The following is a 21,720-nucleotide window of genomic DNA, read 5'->3' as shown; positions in this document are numbered from 1 at the left end:
GCGGCGATGGACTGCTTCTACAATGGCTTGCCCCTGTGGATTATAGGGGATGCTGAAATGATGGGTGATGTTATATAACTGAAGAAAAGCCGCAAAAGAGGCACTGCGATAGGCAGGCCCATTGTCCGTTTTTAGGTCCCAGGGGACTCCCATGAAGAGAATTCCTTGTCTCAGGGCTTTGATACAGTATTTGGCCGTTTCTCCGACGAGGGGGACCGCATAACACATAGCTGAAAAGGTGTCAATCATTACATGTACATACTTGAGGCGCCCAAAGGACGGAACATGAGTTACATCCATTTGCCATCTAGAATTTGGTTTTAAGCCTCGTGGGTTGACTCCTTGAGGTTGTAAGGGGCCAAGTGGCGCAAAGGGCGCACAAGTTGTACAATTGCGGACAAGATGTTTACAGGTATTTAAGGGGAGGTCACATAGATGATGTAACGACGTAGCCGAAAAGTGAAACCTGGAATGCAATAACTTGGCCTGGTTAACAGCGTCCCCCGGAGGGGCCGCTGTGTGAGTTAGCATAGCTTGGGTAGTCTGAGCTGAGACCGCTTGGTCTACTATACTGTTGCCATTAGCCAAGGGCCCCGGAAGGCCTGAGTGACTACGAATGTGGCTAACGAACCAAGGATCCTGTCTATGCTCTAAGATGCTTCTGAGGTTAGAAAGTGCTTTATCGATGGCCGAGTTCCCAGGGAAAAAGGTGGAAAATGCAAGGACTCGGCAGACCTGATAAGTGTAGAGACTGTCAGTGAAAATGTTTACTGGGTGGTTGCAGTGGGCGTTTAGTGCGTATGACAGTGCCAGAATTTCCCCCACTTGGACCGAATGAAGGTTGACATAACTGAATAGGCGGGGTTCTGGATGGTCCTGCGAATAAGAGAGGAAGGCGAAACGGGTTTTGGAGGCGTCAGTAAAGACGGTAGTGGCACCCGGGATGGGTGCAGAGGAGGGGAAAGGATGGAAGGGGCTGCGGAAGGGAAGCTTGGCGAGTCCTTGTAACAGCCGATGGCTAGGATAGTGGCAGCTGAATTCCCCCTGAAATCCTTCTAAAAGGATTTGCATGTCCGGGTTGTCACGTATAAGCAGGCGGGTTTGGCCTGTGTCTAGGGGCCAAACAATTTTTTCTGGCGGCTCTCCGAATACATGAACAGCCAAGGTAACTAGATCTGAAGCTAGGCTGATCCAGAGCCGCACTGCAGGGCAAATTTTCCTAAGTCGACTTTTAGCGGGATGCGCCCAAAGTAGAGGGCCTTCCTGCCACAGGCAGCCCATAGGTGTGCCGGGCGTAGGGAGGATGAGTGCTATAAGATTGCCCTCTTTAGTGCTGAACCTGTTGAGACAGCAGGCAGCGAGTGCCTTGTTAATTGCGGCAATGGCTTCTTTTGCCTCTTGGGTGAGCTTAATGCGCCGGGAGATTGCTAGCGGCGGGGCTTCAGGGACACTCAGCAGCATAAAGAGTGGTTGTAGCTGCGCTGTGGTGATCGGCAACGCAGAGCGGAGCCAATTGATTTGACCGCAGAGCTGTTGAAGCTCAGTGATAGTGACCCGGTCTGGTATGTCCAGCTGGGGAGCGGACGGAGCAATGGTTTTATCAATACTAAACCCTAAGAAGGCTAATGGTGGCACAATTTGAACTTTATCGAGTTGAATCGTAAGGCCGAGGTCAGCTAAATTAGTGGTGAGGTCTTTGAGGATTAGAGGAAGCGTCTCGGCGTCTTCAGAGGCCACTAAGATGTCATCCATGTAATGGATGAGCATGGCCCGCTTTCGCAGGGGGGCCACTGCGTGATTAACATACATCTGGCAGATGGCCGGACTGTTACGCATCCCTTGAGGGAGGACTTTCCATTGGTACCTATTAGCCGCGCCTGCGTGATTGGGGACGGGAACTGTAAAGGCAAAGCGCGGGCGGTCTCGCTCATGTAGCGGGATGGAAAAGAAACAGTCTTTGATGTCAATGATGGCTACGTGATAGTGAGCCGGGATGGCTACCGGATGGGGAAGGCCAGGCTGCGGGGAACCCATGGGAAGAATATGCTTATTGATTTCCCGCAGATCATTGAGGAGCCTAAATTTCCCTGTGGTTTTTTTATGAATAACAAATACTGGCGAATTATTGGGACTAGTAGAAGGTTCTATGTGGCCAGCATTCAATTGTTCTTGTACGAGGGCTTGGAGTACTACCAATTTATGCGTGGGAAGGGGCCACTGCTCCACCCATATAGGTTCCTCAGTATCCCACTGCAGAGGAACGGGCGCTGGAGGTGTTAAACGAGCAGTGGCGCACATTATTGGGGGGGCTGCGTGGTAAGCACTGCCCCAGAGGCGGCGAGGATGTCACGGCCCCATAAAATTTGGTCTATGGTGTGTAGAAATAACGGGCGGAAGGTACCTGAGTGGCCTTCTCCATCCTCCCACTTAATGGGTCTTATGGCCTGAAGAGAAGTAGAGGTACCAGTGGCTCCCACTACCGAGGGACCATCAAGAACCATGCACATGGTGGCATACTGAGCGGGCATGCAAGAGACTTCTGCCCCTGAATCGAGCGTGCCTGTGTACCATTGCCCCTCTATTTTTAACTTACGAGTAGGTTTTTCTGGAGTGAGGGGGACTGTCCAGAGAAGTGTTTTATTGTTGGAGCATTGATTAGTTTTATTGGAACCGGCCGGCATGCTGCCTCTTAGGGGCGGGGCTGAGGCTTGCCCCGCTTGGAGTTTAAAGCCTGCTCAGTGCTTTGGTGTTGACTACCGCCAGGGCACCAGGGATAGCAGAATTTTTTTAAATCTTTCTCATTAAGGTCTCTGTGGCTGCTTTTGCAATCGCGCGCCCAGTGATAACCACGTTGGCAGCGCGGGCATGGAGTGGGAGGGGGGCGCCCATTGCGTTGCATGGGAGGCGGGCATTTGACCTCCGTATTGGGGCATTCCCTGGCAAAATGACCGCTTTGCCCGCATTTAAAGCAGCCGGTGGTGGCGGCTAAGGCGGCAGTGACGGCGCCAGAGACAGCCTGGGCTAGGGACGTGGCAGCTGGATCAAAGGCGCTGCAGGCGAGAACCCAGTCATCTATCCTTTTTTCCCGCAAGGGGAGAATGGCTTGCTTACAGGGGGGGTTAGCCCCTTCTAGAATGAGTTCGCGGGTGAGCGCTAACTGGGCTTGGGGGTCGGTAACTTTTCTAGCACAGGCTTCTTCAACCCTGGAAACGAAGGTGGCAAAAGGTTCGTTTGGCTCCTGGAGGAGCTTGGTAAATTTGTCAGGTCGACGGGCAGAGCAATTGGCAAACGCGCGTAAGGCGATGCCTCTGAGGACAGTCCAGAAGGTAGCAGGGACATTAATATAAGCAGACGCACTTAGAAACGCTCCAGTGCCCAAATAGGCTTCGGGGGGATGATAGACTCCAAGGGCTGAGTCTTGCTCACTTTGCTTAGCTGCTTCCGCCTGGAAGTGAGCACGCCAGTCAACAAACTGACCGGGGTTAAGAATGGAACGGGCAAGCGAGGCCCAGTCTTGGGGGAGGCAATAGTTCATGGCGAGATCCTGCAGTATTTGGGAAGCATATGGGCTACCTAACCCGTCCTCCTTGATGGCCCTGCGAAGCTGCTTGATAGTATCTAAGTCAATGGGATACCAGTCATACGGTTTCTGTGGGGTGGGGGCAAGGTTAAGAGGAAAGCAGCGAAAAGCACGAGAGAAAGGAGGACGCGCTTGCAGAGGGCTTGGCGCGGGAGTGGGGGTAGGGGGAGCGTTGCCCCAAGGGTTGCCTTGAGGTGTAGAAGGCAGCCAGGGGTTGTTAGTCGGCAGGGTGGGAGGAGCGGCGGCAGCTGCCAGTAGCGGCTCCGAGGGGGAGCTCGCCGAAGGGGGAGGCGGGAGTGGGAGGCTCCAAGCGTCGCAAGATGGCGGCGCGGTGGGCGTGGCTAAGACACAAGATGGTGGATCAGCCCCGCCCTGTGAAAGGGCGGGGTTCAAGGCACAAGATGGCGGACTAGCTCCGCCCTGTGGAAGGGCGGGGTAAAGCGTATGTGGTTTCCGGCCCAGCTTAGGGCTGACGTTATCGCCGGAGCATTTCCTCCCCTCGATGGAAGAAGAAGGAGGAAGTTCGCCATTTTGGCGTGGCGCAGTGTTATTTTGCTTTTTGGGAGTCACCTCGAGCGCGTTGTTAATCTGCTCGACTAAGGACTCCGTGTCCGAGTCATGATTTGAATTAGTATCGCTATCTGAATCTGTTGGCTGGGTCGATAGGGTCTCCTTGGATTTAACGGGGCCTCGATCAGGGGGGAGGGAGCCTTGAAGGCAGGAGCGGATGGTTATCAAGGTGGGGAGCAAGCCGGGAGGGAAGCGCTTGCTCTCATGTTCCATGGCGTTGGTGACTCGATCAATAAGACGATCATAAGTAACAGGGTCCCAAAGATGGCAAGTGGTGAGCCATGGGTTAAAGGGCAGCAGGAGGTCCCAGTATACCTGCAGCTGCCGGACAGACACTTTACAGCGATGCGTGTCTAGGAGACCCGCTAAAGCACGAACTTGAGGTGCCTGGCACGTAGATAGACGATTACCCATAGCTGAGGGGGGAGGAGGGGGGGTTGTTTACCGAGCAGAGAGAATGAGATAAACCGTGGCCGCGAGGCCGAAGGAGATGGCGAGAGCGGAAAGCAGTGCCCTTTGGCAACGGGAGCAGTCGGGGGGGGGCGGTTGCAAAGAGGCACACGGCGCCAAATGAGGAAACAAAGACACAAAGAACCACGGCAAAGTAATGGAGGGGAAGAGGGAGAGCGTTAGGAGGAACGGGGGTCATAGAAGTGCGCATACAAGAGGACGAAGAGAGCGTGGGGGAAGGGAGGAGCGGCTTCGGAGCGGTGAACCTCACACGGCTCCGGAAGCGGCGAAGGAGAGGCGGCCCTTACCTTGCAGGCGAGGAAACGGGAAGCTGGAGAGGCGTCCGGGCGAGCGGGCGACCTGCCGAACTGTTGTGTGGAGACGTTCCTCACACGGGGCACCAGTTGCGGTCGGGGTTACTGCTTCTGGGGGGAGGGGCGGCCGGTAGCTGAGCCCTCAGCTCTCGGGGCTGCTTAAAGGGTACCGGCGGCGGGGGCTCTTTCCCGGAGGCGAGGGCGAGGCGGAGGACTTGGCCGGGTCCTCGGCGGGAGGCGTGCAAGGTGTGGAGGGCGGCGATAAGGACAAGACACTCTTCATCCAGTAGGAGTATGCGCCAAAGAGGCTTTATTCAGGGGTGATCACAGGTTATATCGGCTGGTAAGAAGGGCAGGGCTGGAAAGGAGGTGAAGTAGCCTTAAATGGCAATATTGAAGGGAGAGGGGCTAGGATTGGTTCTGAGAGGACGCAGGAGCCGTTGCAGCGGGCGGGAGTTGTTCTGGCCACGGTGCATGCGCGCTGGCGGTGGCAGGAGTTGCCTTGGCACAGGGGAGTGTGCGGGTAAGATAAGGAAGTGAGGAAAGGGCGGTTGGGAGAAAGGCGGTTTCTTCCGGCAAGCCTCCTCTGCCAGTGGCATTTTGGGTGAGGAAAAGGGAGCTGCCTTGACCTCGCTCCCCAGGCTCGGGGGGGCTGCAGAGGGCACTAACGCCCATACCTACTACCCTCCCCAGGGGGTGATATCAGGTCCCCTGGCCCAGGCCTGGTAAGTCGAGGTACAAGCTCAGTCACCCGCAACCTCTTATCTCCTTTTTGTTTTGTTTTAGAGGTTGCTATGGTGTTTATAGTAATGGTGGGCAAAGTATGGCTTGTGGGTAAAATTGGGCCACTGCTGGTGTTTGTAAATAAAATTTCATAGGAACACATTCATTTACACATTGTCTAAGATTGCTGTTGTGCTATAATTGTAGAGTTAAGTAGTTGTGACAGAGAACATAGGGCATTCAAAACCTAAAATACTTATTCTGTGGCTTTTTACAGAAAAAGTTTGCTGACCTCTGGCTTATAGAATACATGATTAATTTTTCACAATCTACTTTCAAATGTCATTATACCACTTCAAGGATAGTATAAGAACCTTATATCAGTATACTTCATTTCTCCTACCCCAGTCATTTTCTACTACTGTCAGACTTTCACTTCTATACGTTATAAACCCTGTATTATGTTATTTTTATTATTGTTTGTAAGCAGTCAATTATCATTTACAGAGATTTACATAATAAGAAAAAAGTCTTATATATTTACCCATGGAGTTAATATTTCTGGTGCCTTTCATTCCTTTGTGTAGATCTGTATTTCCTTCTGGTATCATTTTACTTCTACCTGAAGGACTTCCTTTAACATTTCTTACAGTGCAGGTCTACTGGTGATGAATACTTAGCTTTTGCATGCCTGAAAAAGTCTTTATGTTTTAAAGATATTTTCCCTGGATATAGATTCTAGGTTGATAGTTTTTTTTGTCCATTCAGTAATTTTCATATACTGCTCTAGTATAATCCTGTTTGTATTCTTTCTGATAAGAAATCTGCTATTATTCTTACCTTTGTTCCTCTATATATGCATCTATTTTCCCTGGTTACTTTTATAATTTTCTATTTATAGCTGCTTGTGAGCACTTTGATTTTGATGTGCCTTGGCATGGCTTTCTTCATGTTTTTGTGCTTAGGGTTTGTTCAGTTTCTCAGATCTGTGAGTTTATAGTTCCATCCAGTATATTTTTCACCACAAACACTGCAATTTTCATCTGCAGAAGTCTGATTTGGGTCTCTTTTATATCTTCCACATATACTCCTAACTTTTTGGACATATGGGATACAGTTATAACTGTTTTAGTGTTTTTGTCTGCTAATGCTAATAGCTGTGTCAGTTCTGGATTAGATTTTGATTGATTATTCTCCTCATTATGGCTTTTGCTTCCTACCTCCTTGAATGCCTGGTAATTGATGATTGGATGGCACATATTATGATTTTACCTTGTTGGGTGCTGGATATTTTTAGTATTCCTAAAAATATTGAATTTTGTTTTGAGATGCATTTAAATTACTTGGAAATAGTTTGATGCTTTAACGTATTTCATAGTTTTCAAAATGTTGAGAACAGGGCAGAGCTCAATCTACGGCTGGTTTATTTGCCTCTACTGAAGAAACACCTTATTTAGTACTCTACCCAACTACATTACGAATTATGAGTTTTTTTCAGTCTGGCTGGTGAAAACACACAGTATTTGTGGTCTGCATGTGAGTGCCTGGCACTATCCCTCCTAATCCCTCCAGGTGATTGATTCTCCAGCCTTCGATAGTTTCCTCATATGCATGCACTTAGTACTTTGGGGAACCCTCTGCAGATCCCCAGGGTTCTCTTTCTGTACCTCTCTCTCCTTCTAGAACTCTGTCCTGTGAACCTTAGCCACATTGACTTCTGATTCTCAGCTCCATCCCCTCACTTGGTAAAGTTCCCTAAATAAAAGACAAGCTTAGACAGAAAAGTGGGAAGAAAATTATGCATATCTTCTTAAGCAATTAAATGCTGTGGCTTTTATTTTCCATTTCCTCAAATATCCAAATTTCTGTCTTGACATAAGTATAGACAAGTTATTCAAAATAAAGCTTTGGATACACTGATTTAAAACTAAGATTAAAAAAAAACTTTGGTATATTCAAAAAGCAAGTCAACACACAAACTGATTTTCAACAACTGACAAACTTTTATACTTTTGGTATCATTTTTTCTAGAAGACAACAGTGGATTTCTTTCTACAAAGTATTCGGTGTTAACTTAGCTCCTTCTCTGACTCCTCACTTTCCTAAGGTTACATTTTCCATCCTTATCCTCCCACCCACCTTCCTTATAATTTCAAAGTTGCCACTGTTCAATGCCCTAACATTAAGACTCCTCAATGAAAATATTAATGCAACATTTTTCCTTTACGTTACAAATACAAAATTAAAGCACTGTATCAGAATACTATTTTAACTGGTTTTATTTTCACATAGGCATGGAGAATGATTACTAGGCAACAAGAAGTATAAAGTCTCTTTCATTTGCAAAGCCTCAAGTTGTAGTATAAACTTACGTATTTCTTCCACAACTTGTGGGTCACATTCTTTGTATTTTTCTACTTCTGCCTTTAGTTGTTCCCTTTGGGCCTGAAGTGAAGAAAGCTCCTTTGCTAGCATGGTTCGCTCTTCCTGCATTCAAAATAATTTTATGTACAATTAAGACAAATAAAACACCATGCTTTATAAAGTTAATACATTTTATAAATAGTTTTTTCTCACAAATGCTGTGCAGTAGGCTTTTGACATTAATAGCACATATATACACACATATATTCACAGTATAAGAACAAAGACAATTGACATTCTTCTTGAAATCTCAAGCATCTTTTATAATATTGAATAGTGTAATGAGAACTAAGTAGAATGGAATGTTTATAATCAGGAACAGTTACTGAAAATGCCTGTTTGAACTCAAAGATTACTGTCATATGTTAGGAAAAAAAATTATACTATCTCTTGTGTAGTTTCACAAGATTGTGTCTTTCTATGTATGTAATATCTTATGGCAAAATCCCCTCATTAAATAATTTTTATTAAAATTGTTCTTAAAAGTGTTCTAGGCAATTTTCCAACATTTAAGGATGATTAACCTTTATAAATAAGGATGGCAGCTATAGTGCTTTTCTTTAAAGGTGAACAGAATAAAGCTTTTAAAAAATATGTTCTAATAAATACCATTGGAAATTTCTAGTCATGTATCTCTTTAACAGGTAGAAGTCATATCATTATTCGATTCATAGTGGTATGCAATTCACGTTTCTGAAACCTGAAAAATAAGTCCTCTGATTTAAAAGTAAGATTAAAAAAATCATTGGTATATTCAAAAAGCAAGTTCACTGAACAAAAATTAAATGCTGGTAAATGCTATGGTACACTATTATAGGATAATCTAAGGCAAAACCAAGTAAAATTCTAACTGCCTAATGGGACTTGACTAAGGTTCCTTCTTGGCTTTTATTTTTCTACTTTTGCCTTTAGCTGTTCCCTTTGGTCCTGAAGTGATAAAAGCTCCTTTGTTAGCATTTGTACAGAGAATGCACATATAGTGAAGCATGCTCTGAATCAGCACTGTCCAAAAGAACTCTGTAATGATTGAAATGGTCTGTGTTCTCAAAATATGGCTCTCCAGGAACCACTAGCTACATGTGATTGCTGAGTGCTTCAAATCTGGCTACTGTGCCTGACGAACTGGATTTATGTATGTATGATGTATGTATGCATGCATGTATCTATTTATAGAAGTTGTAGGTTTACAAAAATCATGCAGAAATCAATTTCCATAAATCCTCCTATTATTAACATTTTGTGTTAGTGGGGTACCTTTGTTATAATTAATGAAAGAATATTATTCTAACTGTACTGTTAACTTTAGTCCATAGTTTGTATTAGGGTTCACTGTTTGTGTTGTACAGCCCTGTGTTTTGTTTTTTTAAAAAAAATTTTATTCTAGTAACATACAACCTAAAATTTATCCTTTTAACCACATTCAAATACATAATTTAGTGATGTGCATTATAGTCACAATCTTGTGCTACTATTACTGCTATCCACGATCAAAACTTTTCCATCACCCCAAACAGAAATTCTGCACCAATTAAGCATTAACTTTCCAATTCCTGGTATCCTGTACTCTAGTTTCTGACTTTATGAATTTGCTTATTCTAATTATTTCATTTTGGTGAGATTATATAAAATTTGTCCTTTTTTGTCTGGCTTATTTCACTCAATATGATGTCTTCAAGGTTCATTCATCCCTTGCATGGGTCAGAACTTCAAGGAACTGTATTTTTAATTTTACTTAATTTTAATTGAAGTGTCAATTGTCGCATATGGCAACCGTGTACTATATTAGACAGCACAGCTCAGGAGAGATTTAAGAGTAACTACACTACAAGAAAATGGCCATTATTACCAACACCCAAATTATTCATGCTCCATAAGGAAAAATGAGAGGGGACAGAGTTAATGAAGAAAGGAGAAGCAAAGTGAAGAACATATATGAGAATGCAATGATAGCTATATAGACAGCCTGAATTAGAAGCTACCTCAAATAGTTACTAGCACTGAAATCTTGGCCAAATTACTTAGCCTGCTTGTGCCTCCAGTTTGAGATAGTAATAGTAGCAACATCCTTGGATTACTGGCAGGATTCAGTGGAAAAAAAATTACATTTATGTATATAAATTACATACATATATATTATATATATAACGTATTTAGAACAGTGCCTGCCTGGTTCATAGTAGGCAGATTATACGTGTTAGCTATTTCATCATCACCATCACCATCAAGATGAACAATATTTGGGATAGGAGGTAGATATTTCTGAAAATCCCAATAAATGAGCTCTGAATGAGCACAAGAGGTCATTCTCAGGTACCTTTCTGAACTACTGCATTGTTCTCACAGTAGCAAACTAGGTTTTTGCTGGTGGTGATTTTTCCTAGTTGCACTGACTCTGATGGACTGAGTATCAGTAGGTGGCTGACAACTTTTGGACATAGGTACATCACTATTAGTTGAAGGTGCTTCTAGTTATTGCCAGTATTAAAGAAAAAAGAGAATCAAGTCAAGAAGTGGCCAATGCTGCTGTCAGCAGCAGAAGAAATGTAACAGATTTAGGTTATGTACTGAGCTTAACTTCCCTTGAATATTCTTCAGCAATTACCATACTCTAATTCTTATCTGTGACTGTGCTAACTACTCATGTGAAAGAATGCATGTGAAATAACTTTGAAAAGCATAAAGTCACTGTAAAGCTATGATTTATTATTATTCCTTTCTTCAGTGTGGTAAGTCTTAGTCACTTCTTTCACAATCAAGTAATACAAAGAAGTTAGATCCTGAATATTTCTAGAATAGAGGCCTAAATGGTATATAGTTAGTGGTTTATGTTGACCCTCAATATTTTTAAAGTAAAAAATCCAAACGTGAGATAATGATGAAACTAGAAAGTGTTCTTTTAAAATCCCTAACATAATACTCTAGAAAAACTTTACACTTCTAAAAATAAAATAACTCAATATTCATTTAAATAATTTAAAAATATTGTGAGGACACAGGTATATTAGGTTGATAGTTTTCAGTTTGTTCCATTTAAAAAAAAAAAAAGACAAAAAAATTTATGTAAACATTTATATAGTGCTATCATGCACCAGGTCATCTTTTAACTACTTTACAAGTATTAACTAGTTTAATCCTTGTAATAACCTCATGAGGTAGATTTTATTATTTCCCATTTTGCAACTGGGAAAAGTGAGAAACAAAGAGTTTAGATTTTTGAATCAAGGCAGTCTGCCTCCAGGGTTTATGTTATGCTGCCATATTACAATACAACAACAACAATAAATTTGGATTCACAATTAGTAATATTACCAGGTCAAATGTTCACATCCTTTCCTGGGATCCACTTCTCATGAAGTAGGAATGGCACCCTCCTCACAGAACTCTCTGTGTCCTTACTTAGAATTGACATTATGAAAGAATCTAAAGACACATACTTACTGTCTCGTGTCGGCCAACTTTAGCTTTATCAATGCTCTTCTGTAGGTCTGAGTGCTTTTGGCTTCCCTCAGACAGCTATAGAACAAAAACAAATAAAACGGCTTTCTAAGATAAACTTTCTTATTTGGTCAAGGTAACAAAAAAGTCAGATTATGTTAGAAGCTTGTGTAATTTGGAAATAACCAAGAGACAATGAATCATTAGGGTAGACGGAAAAAAAGTTTTAAAAATAACTTCTTACTCCATGCAGAGAAATAAATAATATGCTCTCACTTTTCTACAGTCATCATTTATCAGGTTTCCCCAACCCTATCCCAATTAAGTTGAGATCTACTATTTAGTTAGAAATTGAATCTAAAAATCTATGTTTTATATAAATTACCTCTACAATTGCAATTTACTTCTGACTAAAGTCTTTTCAAAATACCCTGGATTGACCTTTTCTTGTAGACTTATAGTACTGTGACCTGTTTCACTAACAGAGTCAATGAACAAATCACTTATTCTTAATATCCTTTATGAAGAATTGCATACTTCACATACTAAATTCTCACAGAGGGAAAAAACCTGCTAGCCTGTTGTCATGAGTTTTATGAATCTTAAAAGAGATCAATCTAAGCATTTTATTCAGTTTAGAAAATAGGTAAGTTATATGTGGATATGGATTAAATGATACCAGCGTAAAGGCACCACATATATGGAATACTCATTAGCATGTGGCAGGGCCCATACCAAAAAGAACTTATTAATTTCAGAAAATTGCTTCCCATTCTTGACTTTATTACTTGCCCCTGTCCTTATGACTATATAAATAATTACGGGAAATTCCCAATGCTAAATTAGTCCCCACATCTTTTTCTATAAACCAGTTAGAAGTTTCAGACTTATTTGATTGGATAACGGCCTTCATGAGTCTGAAACTGCTCTCCCACTCCTGAGATGTAACACATTTAGAAAATAATTGACAACTGGATGAATTTAATCTCTTTTGACTGATTACAAGAAATGACATTTCACAATGTGACCTAGTTAAAAGTAATGGGTGAATAATACACAGATCCCCTTTTACTTAAAAAATGAAATATTATCTTTAAAAAGTTGGTAGCTTTATTCTGGCAAAAAATGAAATATTATCTTTAAAAAGTTGGTAGCTTTATTCTGGCTTTAAGAAATCTGCCACTTCCCAGTATGTATAAAGGGAGCACTGTAAACTTCCCTTTAATAGTTTTCTAGTCACTGATTCTAATCAGGAGCATGAATAGGATCTATTAGTGATGCCAAAAAGACACCACCACCAAACCAGTTGTACTTCTTGAGAGCAATTATCTTACTAAGTTAAAAAAAAAAGAAAATCTACTATGGAATTAAGAGCCAAAATAAGCTTTAAGCCCTTAAATTTAGCAAAGGGATCTAGTACTTTATAACACAGGTTCCCATTTATAAGATAAAGCATGTTTAAAAAGTTAATATTCTACTCTGAATGACCTACCTGAAATAATTAGTAAAGGTATGTAATATTTAAATTAAGGGGTAGAGGATTTTTTCCCTATTAAACACATTTATTAACATACCATTTTCTGTTTTAAAATGTTTTAAATATATAAAAAAACATGTCAAATACAACCAAATATAAATATTATCCAAAGAGTTAATAACTGCATAAAACAAATCAATAATGAAGGGATATATATCTTAATTATATTAATGAAGTATATTTCAGGTACTATATTATGTCTTTTTGTAATTACTTACAACTTAAAAGCATTTGAAAGAGAGCTCATTCAGGAATTTCTTACCTCTGAATGTAATATTAGTATATTAAATGTAGAGCACTGAATTTATGATTTGTCATTTGCAGTCTCTTTGCAATGGAGGGAGACAATCTAAATTATTTTATCAAATGAAAAGCTTCTGCTGATTACCCTAAGTACTGAAACAATTTGGTTCAGCTCAGTTTGGTTTGGCTCTCGATTTTCAAACTCTCAACTGCTGGAAACAATGATATGCAACTCTCAAGAGGTTGCCCGTCCTATCAGTTTTTCATCTACACCTGGTCTTAGAAGCAACACTGTCATAGTTCCTAACCTTGGAACTAAACCAAACAAACCCAGGCCTCAAGTGATAAGAGCTGAGATTTTTAGCCACCTTAAAGATATTATTTAACCGGTAGCTAACCAGTAGCTCTCAAACTTTGTGAATCACCTGTAGTACTTGTTAAAACACAGGTTGCTGGGCTCTGCCTCCTGAGTTTCTAAATAGGAGGTGTGGGTTGGGGCCCAAGAATTTGCATTTCTAATGTGTTCTCAGGTGATGCTGGTTGGGGCAACGTACTTTTGAGGACAACTGATCTATACAAAAACCTGTTTTCTTGCGGTGGCAAAACCAAATAAAATATACAAGATATTAACATATTAAGGGCTATCACCTGGTTCATCAGCAAAAATAAATTAATGCTAACTATTCTTGTCTGAACTAGAAACAAAATATCTTGATATTTCTGTTTTTTTTTTTTCTTTCAAAGAAAGAAATACCAAGTCCCACATTTACAAAAACAGAAAGGGGGTGACACCCTATATTTAAAATAGGTATTACCACAGAATTCCTTTAAAGGGCAAAATCTGATACATTTCTATAATATAAAATCAGAACCAACTATATACTGTAAGTCCATTTACAGCTTCCACTAAAGAAAAAAAAAATTATAATTCAAAAAACCCAATAACTCAGAACAAAAAATCCCAACTACTAATAATGAGTAAAAACTGGACCTCATCTTTAGATTTGAGGCTCTGACACAATGCTTCTCTGTAATGCATTCCAGGCCACCTATACAGACACTCAGGGCTGAGAAACATAATGCCACCATTTTCTAAATGGCTAATTCACAGCCTGGAGGAACTGCCTATTCATAAGAGGAACAGAAAGATTGATTCAAGCTGCCTTGCAGAGGAATTCTGATTTGTACTTTTTTAGAAGTAAAAAAATTTCAAATCATTAGGGGGAGGAATAGAGAGATTTTCATAGGTGGGAAAGAATGTCAAGGAATAGAGAGAGAATGGGGAAGAGATAATAAGCAAGAGCAAAACAAGATGAATCCACTGTTGATGTGCTGTGTTGTGGAAAAATAGGCTCAATGTCTTTTGTTTATCCTTAAAAGAAAAAAGCCAGTATCATTTAAATTTTATATATTTAGAAGGTCTTTTTAGATTATCTACAGCTTTAAAATGTGTATCTTCTAAGCCAATATTTTCAATTAGGGATCTCTCATAGGGAAAAAAGGAAAACCGTAAAGATGTATTTAGTAACATAGATGGGAGCAATATACATGTTAAATCAATATTTCATGGTATAGATGTGTTACACTGTGCAGCCAAAGGATGTATTTTAGAAGAATTTTTAATGCCACTGGAAAATGCTCAAGAATAAAGGTGAGTTAAAAGACAAGCTAGAAACAAAACTGTTAATACTCTGACAAAAAAAAAAAGCAAGAAAATGCACAAAATTTAGATAATGGTGATTTGGAACATACTTTAAATGCTTCTATATTAAAAACTTACATAACTATGATTTTAATTATTTTCCTGTTATGAGTAATATATGAATGTATTCTCAAAAGATGAAAGATAAAAGATTAAGACAAGAGCACATTCTTGTTTTCAAAGTCTCAAAAAACACATATGACAAAAACTAAATGACAAATAGGGTGGGATGAGGGGGATGGTTTGGGTGTTCTTTTTTTACTTTTATTTTTTATTCTTATTCTGATTCTTTCTGATGTAAGGAAAATGTTCAGAAATAGATTGTGATGAATGCATAACTATATGATCGTATTGTGAACAGTTGATTGTACACCATGGATGACTGTATGGTATGTGAATATATTTCAATAAAACTGAATTAAAAAAAAAAAACCACATATGCATTTAAGCATGAAAGTCCCTTTTTAGCGCTCTACTTCTGCACCATTGCCCCAACCCTTAGTCTAGTGTACATCCTCATCCTATTTTTTTTGCTTTATATTCATATATAAATTAATATAGATAACATTAAAAGACATATATAGATTTCCTTTATGTAATGTTCTGCAACTTGCTATTTTCAGAAATAACTCCATGTTAGCATACATATGTAGGTCTAGTTCATTTGGTTTTAAAATATCTACATACCATTATTTATTATTCTACTCCTTTATTTTTATTATAGCTATTTTATTTGTTTTCAGTTTTTCATTATTACAATGCTCCAATACCACCCATCATTTGATATATATCTCTGTTGTACACTCCTAGATATTTCTGTAGGGTAGATTAGAAGTAGAATTGCTGGATTAAAGGTTATGAACATTTAACATTTAATTTCATCATTTTGTACTTTAACAATAGTATATAACAGGATTATTCCCTGCAGGTTTCCCAAAGTAGATATTAGTAATAATTTAAAAGACTGATAATCTGATAGATGAAAAATGATATTCCATTATTTTTTTCATTTGTATGTCTTTGATATTTAGCATCTTTTCACATATCTACTGATCATGTATAACTCTTCAATGACTTGTTTACTAATATCCTTTGTTATTTTATTGAATTATTTATCTTTTTTCATAAATTTTTAAGAGTTTTTTTTACATGTAGTAGATGGTAATGCTTTGTTATAAATGTTTTTAAAATTTTTAATGTTATCTTTCAATGTACAAAAATTTTTATTTTTATGTAAATTCATTAATTCTTTATGCCTTCTAGGTTCCATGTCTTGTTTAGAAATGTCTCTCTTATCCTAACATTGTTTCCTTCCATTACTTTTATAGTATTCTTTTGATGTTTTCCTCTTTTAAAGACCTGTGGTTTATGTTGGAAACAGTGTGAAGTAGGACTCTAACTTCAAATTTATTTCAAATGCATATGCAATTATCCTAACACTTTTCCACTCAATTCAATAAAGATGAGATATGGCATCTGTATCATAAAGTAAATAAATATGGGGCTGCTTACAGCGTCTCTGTAATGTTCCACTTATCTGATTCTGTATTGCTGTACCAATAGCAAGTTTTAATTGCTATTGCACTTGTTTTGATATCTGACAGAGAAAAATCCCACCTCATTGCTCTTCCTTTTTAATACTTTCATGGCTGTTCTTGAACAGTTTCTCTACCATATGTACTTGCGAATCATCCTTAAAAATCTAGTGGGATTTTGGTTACCATTATTTAGTTATGTAGACATACATTGACATTTTACAATTGAGTTTTCCCATCTATGAATATATTGCCCCATTTATTTAGGAAATCTTTCATTCTTCAGTACAGTCTTGTATTTTTTTTTCATATATGTTAGAATTTAACATTGCTTTTGGTGCTAATTGAGAGACAGTCTATAACTGTATAAAATATGCATGGCCATGGTGATTGATTTCAGGTGTGACTGAGTCAGAATAAAGTCAGTCTTTTGTTCAATGGCTGTGGGAAACAACCCTCTCTTCCCACTCCCACAGGGAGAAGGAAGTAAATAGCTTAAATTATTGCTGGTAGCCATCTTACAGCCATGAAGAAAGTCAAACTGAGGACACAAGGCATTATATAAAAGGCAAAACCAAAATAAACGCAGAGAAATGAAGTCAGAATCTTGATCAAATGATGTCTGAAGTAAACTCTACCTTTGAAAAATTGAATAAAAAGAGCCATTAAATCAATTTACTTTATCCTTTAAATCAAGTAAACTTGGGTTTTCTACCATTACCACAGTAAATATCTTAACTATTACAACTGATGAGCTGCGAAAAATTTTGGAAGACATCAAATTCGAAACATTCTTATTCTTCTGTATTAGGTTATAGAACTGAGTCCCCAAGAACAGCAGTGGGTGAGATAAAGTGATATATGTGAAGAATGCTCTTCATTCAATAAGCATTTAAGAAGTGCTCACTATAAATAGTGACAATATTATTGCCTCAAATCTTTTAACTAAATTAACATAGCACAGTAATAATAACTCAAGCTATTCTTTACATGTAGTGAGCATTGACCGTTTGCTGAATATTTTAAATTAAATTGTTTCCTTATGTTTAAGGTAGTGTTCATTAAAGGATAAGACTGTGTGAAGCTAGTAAAAATATAGTAGACTATGAGATACCTTTTCACACCCACAGGATGCTTTAACAAAAAAGAAAAAGGGAAAATAAGAAGTCCTGAAGAGGATGTGGAGGAATTGGAATGCTAATACATTACTGATGGGAACATAAAATGGTGTAGCCACTGTGGAAAGCAATATGGTGGTTCAAAGTTAAACACAGAATTATCAAATTATCCAGCAATTCCACACCTAAGTATATATCCAAAGAAAGTAAAAACAGGCTCTCAAACAGATGCCTGTATACCAATATTTATAGCAGCATTGTTCACAATAGCCAAAATGTGGAAACAGCCCAAGTGCCCACCAACAAATGAATGGATAAACGAAATATGATACATACACAAAATGGAATATTATTTGGCCATAATAAGGAAAAAAATTCTGAAATATGCTACAATATGAATGAACCTTGAAAACATTATGCTCAATGAAATAAGCAAGGCACATAAGGACAAATACTTTATGATGTCACTTACATGAGACATCTAGAATTAGCAAATTCACAAAGACACAAAGTAGATTAGAGTTTACCAGGCGATACAGAGAAGAGGAAAGGGAGAGTTTTTGCTTGGTGAATATAATGTTTGTAAGTAAAAATTAATTAAAAAAAAAAAAAAGGCAGAGACAGGGCCCAGTGAATTAGAATCTCCATCATGACCCAAGGGGAACTTGCAGGCGGCCTGGTAATGATGGCGATCCCTTCCCCCCACCAAAAAAAGTAGATTAATACTCTACCAGATCAAATTTCCAGCAATCCAACATCGCAGAACAGTTAAGAACCTGAAAGAAAAGAATCTGAAATAACAGACATAGGAAAAGTGTGGGAATCCTATAAAGAAAGCAACATAAAGGGAAAGTGAAGACGCTCAATAATTACATGCCTGAAAACCCAAAGAGCTCGCAGATACTCACATATAAAACAACAACCACTTAAGATGAACTCACAATCAAGAATTACACTGTGAAGAAGCCTACCGAGAAGCAGAGGCAGAGAAGTTCACACAAACAAGAGATTATCATGACCTCAACTAGAAATACAAGGAATATGTTTAATATGATTAAAGTAATAAAAGAAGAGATACAAAACTAAGAAAGTATAAGAAGGAAAAAGCAGTCAGATTTGAAAAGGAACATTTTTAACTTCTAAAAAGACATAAAAAATACTAAAAAGTAGTTAGGAGATATGGATGATAGGAAAACAAAGTCCAACACAAACCTAATAGCATCATAAGAATGACATTGAAATGACCTTGAAGGTTGTAACTGCTGAGATGATAAATTCCTATTGTTTAAGCCAACCAGTTTATAGTGTTTGTTATAATAGCACTAGCAAACTAAGACAGCCTTTGGTACCAGGAAGTGGGGTGCTCCTGTCACAAATACCTAAAGATGTGGAAGTGGTTTGGCATTGTGCAATGGGTAGAGGCTGGAAAAATTTTGAGGCCCTTGATAGTAACAGCCTAGACTGCCTTAAAAAAACTATTGATAAAAATTTGAACATTAAAGGAAATTCTGGTGAGGCCTTGGAAAGAAATGATGACTGTGTTATTAGTAACTGGAAGAGAGGCAATCCTTCTTATAAAGTGGCAGAGAGCTTGGTGAAATTGTGTTCTGATGTCAGATGGAAGGTAGAACTTGTAAGTGATGAACTTGGATATTTAACTGAAGAGATTTCCAAAGTGTAGAAGGTGCAGCCTGGTTTCTCCTTGCTACTTATAGTACAATACGAGAGGACAAGTGATAAATTGAGGGTTGAACTGTTAAGCAAAAAGGAACCAGAAGTTAGAGATATGAATGAAGCGTATCTGGTTACGACTAAGGCAAATCAGGCCAAAGGGTAAAGGACAATACTGACTATGTTTTAAAACTTACATGTGAGACCAAGGGAAGAGATGTTTATTTGGTGTACAAGCTATATTTTTTGTAGCAAACAAAATAATTTAACTTGTACAGTCAGTTTATTTAAACACCATAATTACATGTAATTTAGAATAGGAAGGGAGATCTGGTAGGTTTGTAAAGGTTAGTGTGAAACCCTGATAATCCCAAAGTAATTTGGGCAGGAATAAAAACGTATTTGCAGCCCCCCCCCGCCAAGGAACTGGGAGAAAATCCAGAAATATTAAACTTCCCCACCTGGGGAGTTATTGAAATTCTCACAAGCACTGAGGACTACCCATTTAAGTAGGCCAAGCCCTTGATCTTGGGGCTTGCCCTTATGAAGCTTATTACTGCAAAGAGAGGCTAAGCCTACTTATAATTGTGCCTAAGAGTTACCCCAGAGAACCTCTTTTGTTGCTCAGATGTGGCCTCTCTCTCTCTAAGCCCACTCAGCAAGTAAATTCACTGTCTTCCCACTACATGGGACTTGACTCCCAGGAGTGTAAATCTCCCCGGCAATGTGGGACACAGCTCCCGGGGATGAGCCTGGACCTGGCGTTGTGGGACTGAGAAAGTCTTCTTGACCAAAAGGGGGAAGTGAAATGAAACAATAAAGTTTCAGTGGCTGAGAGATTTCAGATGGAGTTGAGAGGTCATTCTGGAGGGTATTCTTTTGTACTCTATAGATATATCTTTGTACTTTTTAGGGTATTGGAATAGCTAAAAGGAAATACCTGAATCTGCCAAACTGCAACCCAGTAGTCTTGATTCTTGAAGACAACTATATAACTATATAGCTTACATGGTGTGACTGTGTGATTGTGAAAACCTTGTGGCTCACACTCCCTTTATCCATTGTATGGATAGATGAGTAGAAAAATGGGGACAAAAATTAAATGAAAAAATAGGGTGGGATGGAGGGGAGGGGATGTTTCAGGTGTTCTTTTTTACTTTTATCTTTACTCTTATTTTAACTTTTTTTTTTTGAAGTAATGAAAATGTTCAAAAATTGATTGTGGTGATGAATATACAATTACATGATGATATTATGAACAACTGATTGTACACTGTGCCGGTCTGGATGTATTATGTCCCCCAAAATGCCATGTTCTTTGATGCAATCTTGTGGGGGCAGATGTATTAGTGCTGATTAGATTAGAATCCTTTGATTGTTTCCATGGAGATGTGACTCAATCAACTATGGGTGAAATGTTTGGTTGAATAATTTCCATGGAGGTGTTGCCCCGTCCATTCAGGGTGGTGGTTAATTGGATCATTGGAGTCGTATAAAGGAGTTCACAGACAGAAGGACCAGAGAGCAGGTAAGAGTGACATTTTGGAGAGCAACTGAGAGTGACATTTTGAAGAGGACCTGCAGCTAAGGGAGGACAAAATGCCCCAAGAGCAACATTTTGGAGAACACCATTTTGAAACGCAACCTGGAAGCAAGCAGACACCAGCCACGTGCCTTCCCAGCTAACAGAGGTTTTCCGGACACCATTAGCCATCCTCCAGTGAAGGTACCTGATTATAGATGCCTTACCTTGGATACTTTGTGGTCTTAAGACTGTAACTGTGTAACCAGATAAAACAGCCAATCCATTTCTGGTGTTTTGCAATCCAGTAGCATTAGCTAACCAAAACATACACTGTAGATGATTGTATGGTATGTGAATAGATCTCAATAAAACTGAATTAAAAAAAAAAAATAAAGGAACCAGCACTTGATGATTTGGAGAATTCTCAACCTATCCAATGTGCTTTAAGACTAGGTCCAAAAGCATCCCTGTTAGGGACCACCTGAGTTCCTGGGCAGTGAGTTCTCAAAGAACGGCTCCAAATGAGAGTGTGGCTAAACAACCATTCACTAAAGTGATTAGGCCTTGGACTCATGGATCCAGTCAACTATCTCAGAGTAAGTCAGAAACGGAAATGCAATTATCCAGGAAAGATCTGGGAAAGATCTTTTTATCTGCTTGGACCCCTGTGAATTGCATGGAAGAACCACAAGGTTTTTTAGAATTTTCTATTAGCAGAAACACTGGAATGGAAAGGACAGAGTCAAGATGAAAAATGAAGGAAGAATGATCCCAAGGGTGGAATCATGGATGTAAAAGTTTGGGCCGAAGGACCCTCTTTGGGTCAAGAGAGAAGGGCCGCTGCCCTGGCATTTAGAGAGAGTAAGAACCCCTGTCTGGTGTTTGGAGAGGCT

General features: G+C 39.5%; 1 protein-coding gene across 1 annotated transcript in view; it reads right to left on the bottom strand.

Annotated features, from left to right (window-relative positions):
* Positions 1–21,720, bottom strand: part of MND1 (meiotic nuclear divisions 1) — a 97,244-nt gene that overhangs the window by 21,451 nt on the left and 54,073 nt on the right. Inside the window, exons 5-6 of the mRNA XM_037829088.1 lie at positions 11,500–11,574; positions 8,010–8,124 (exon numbers count right to left, since the gene is read on the bottom strand). Of these exons, the coding sequence (XP_037685016.1) occupies positions 8,010–8,124; positions 11,500–11,574 (190 nt within the window). The remainder of the gene's footprint in view (positions 1–8,009; positions 8,125–11,499; positions 11,575–21,720) is intronic.

The sequence above is a fragment of the Choloepus didactylus genome, chromosome 3, assembly GCF_015220235.1.
Source record: "Choloepus didactylus isolate mChoDid1 chromosome 3, mChoDid1.pri, whole genome shotgun sequence".
Classification (NCBI taxonomy): domain Eukaryota; kingdom Metazoa; phylum Chordata; class Mammalia; order Pilosa; family Megalonychidae; genus Choloepus; species Choloepus didactylus.
The sequence above is the reverse complement of the archived record's forward strand: the minus strand, read 5'-3'. Positions and strand labels throughout refer to the sequence as shown.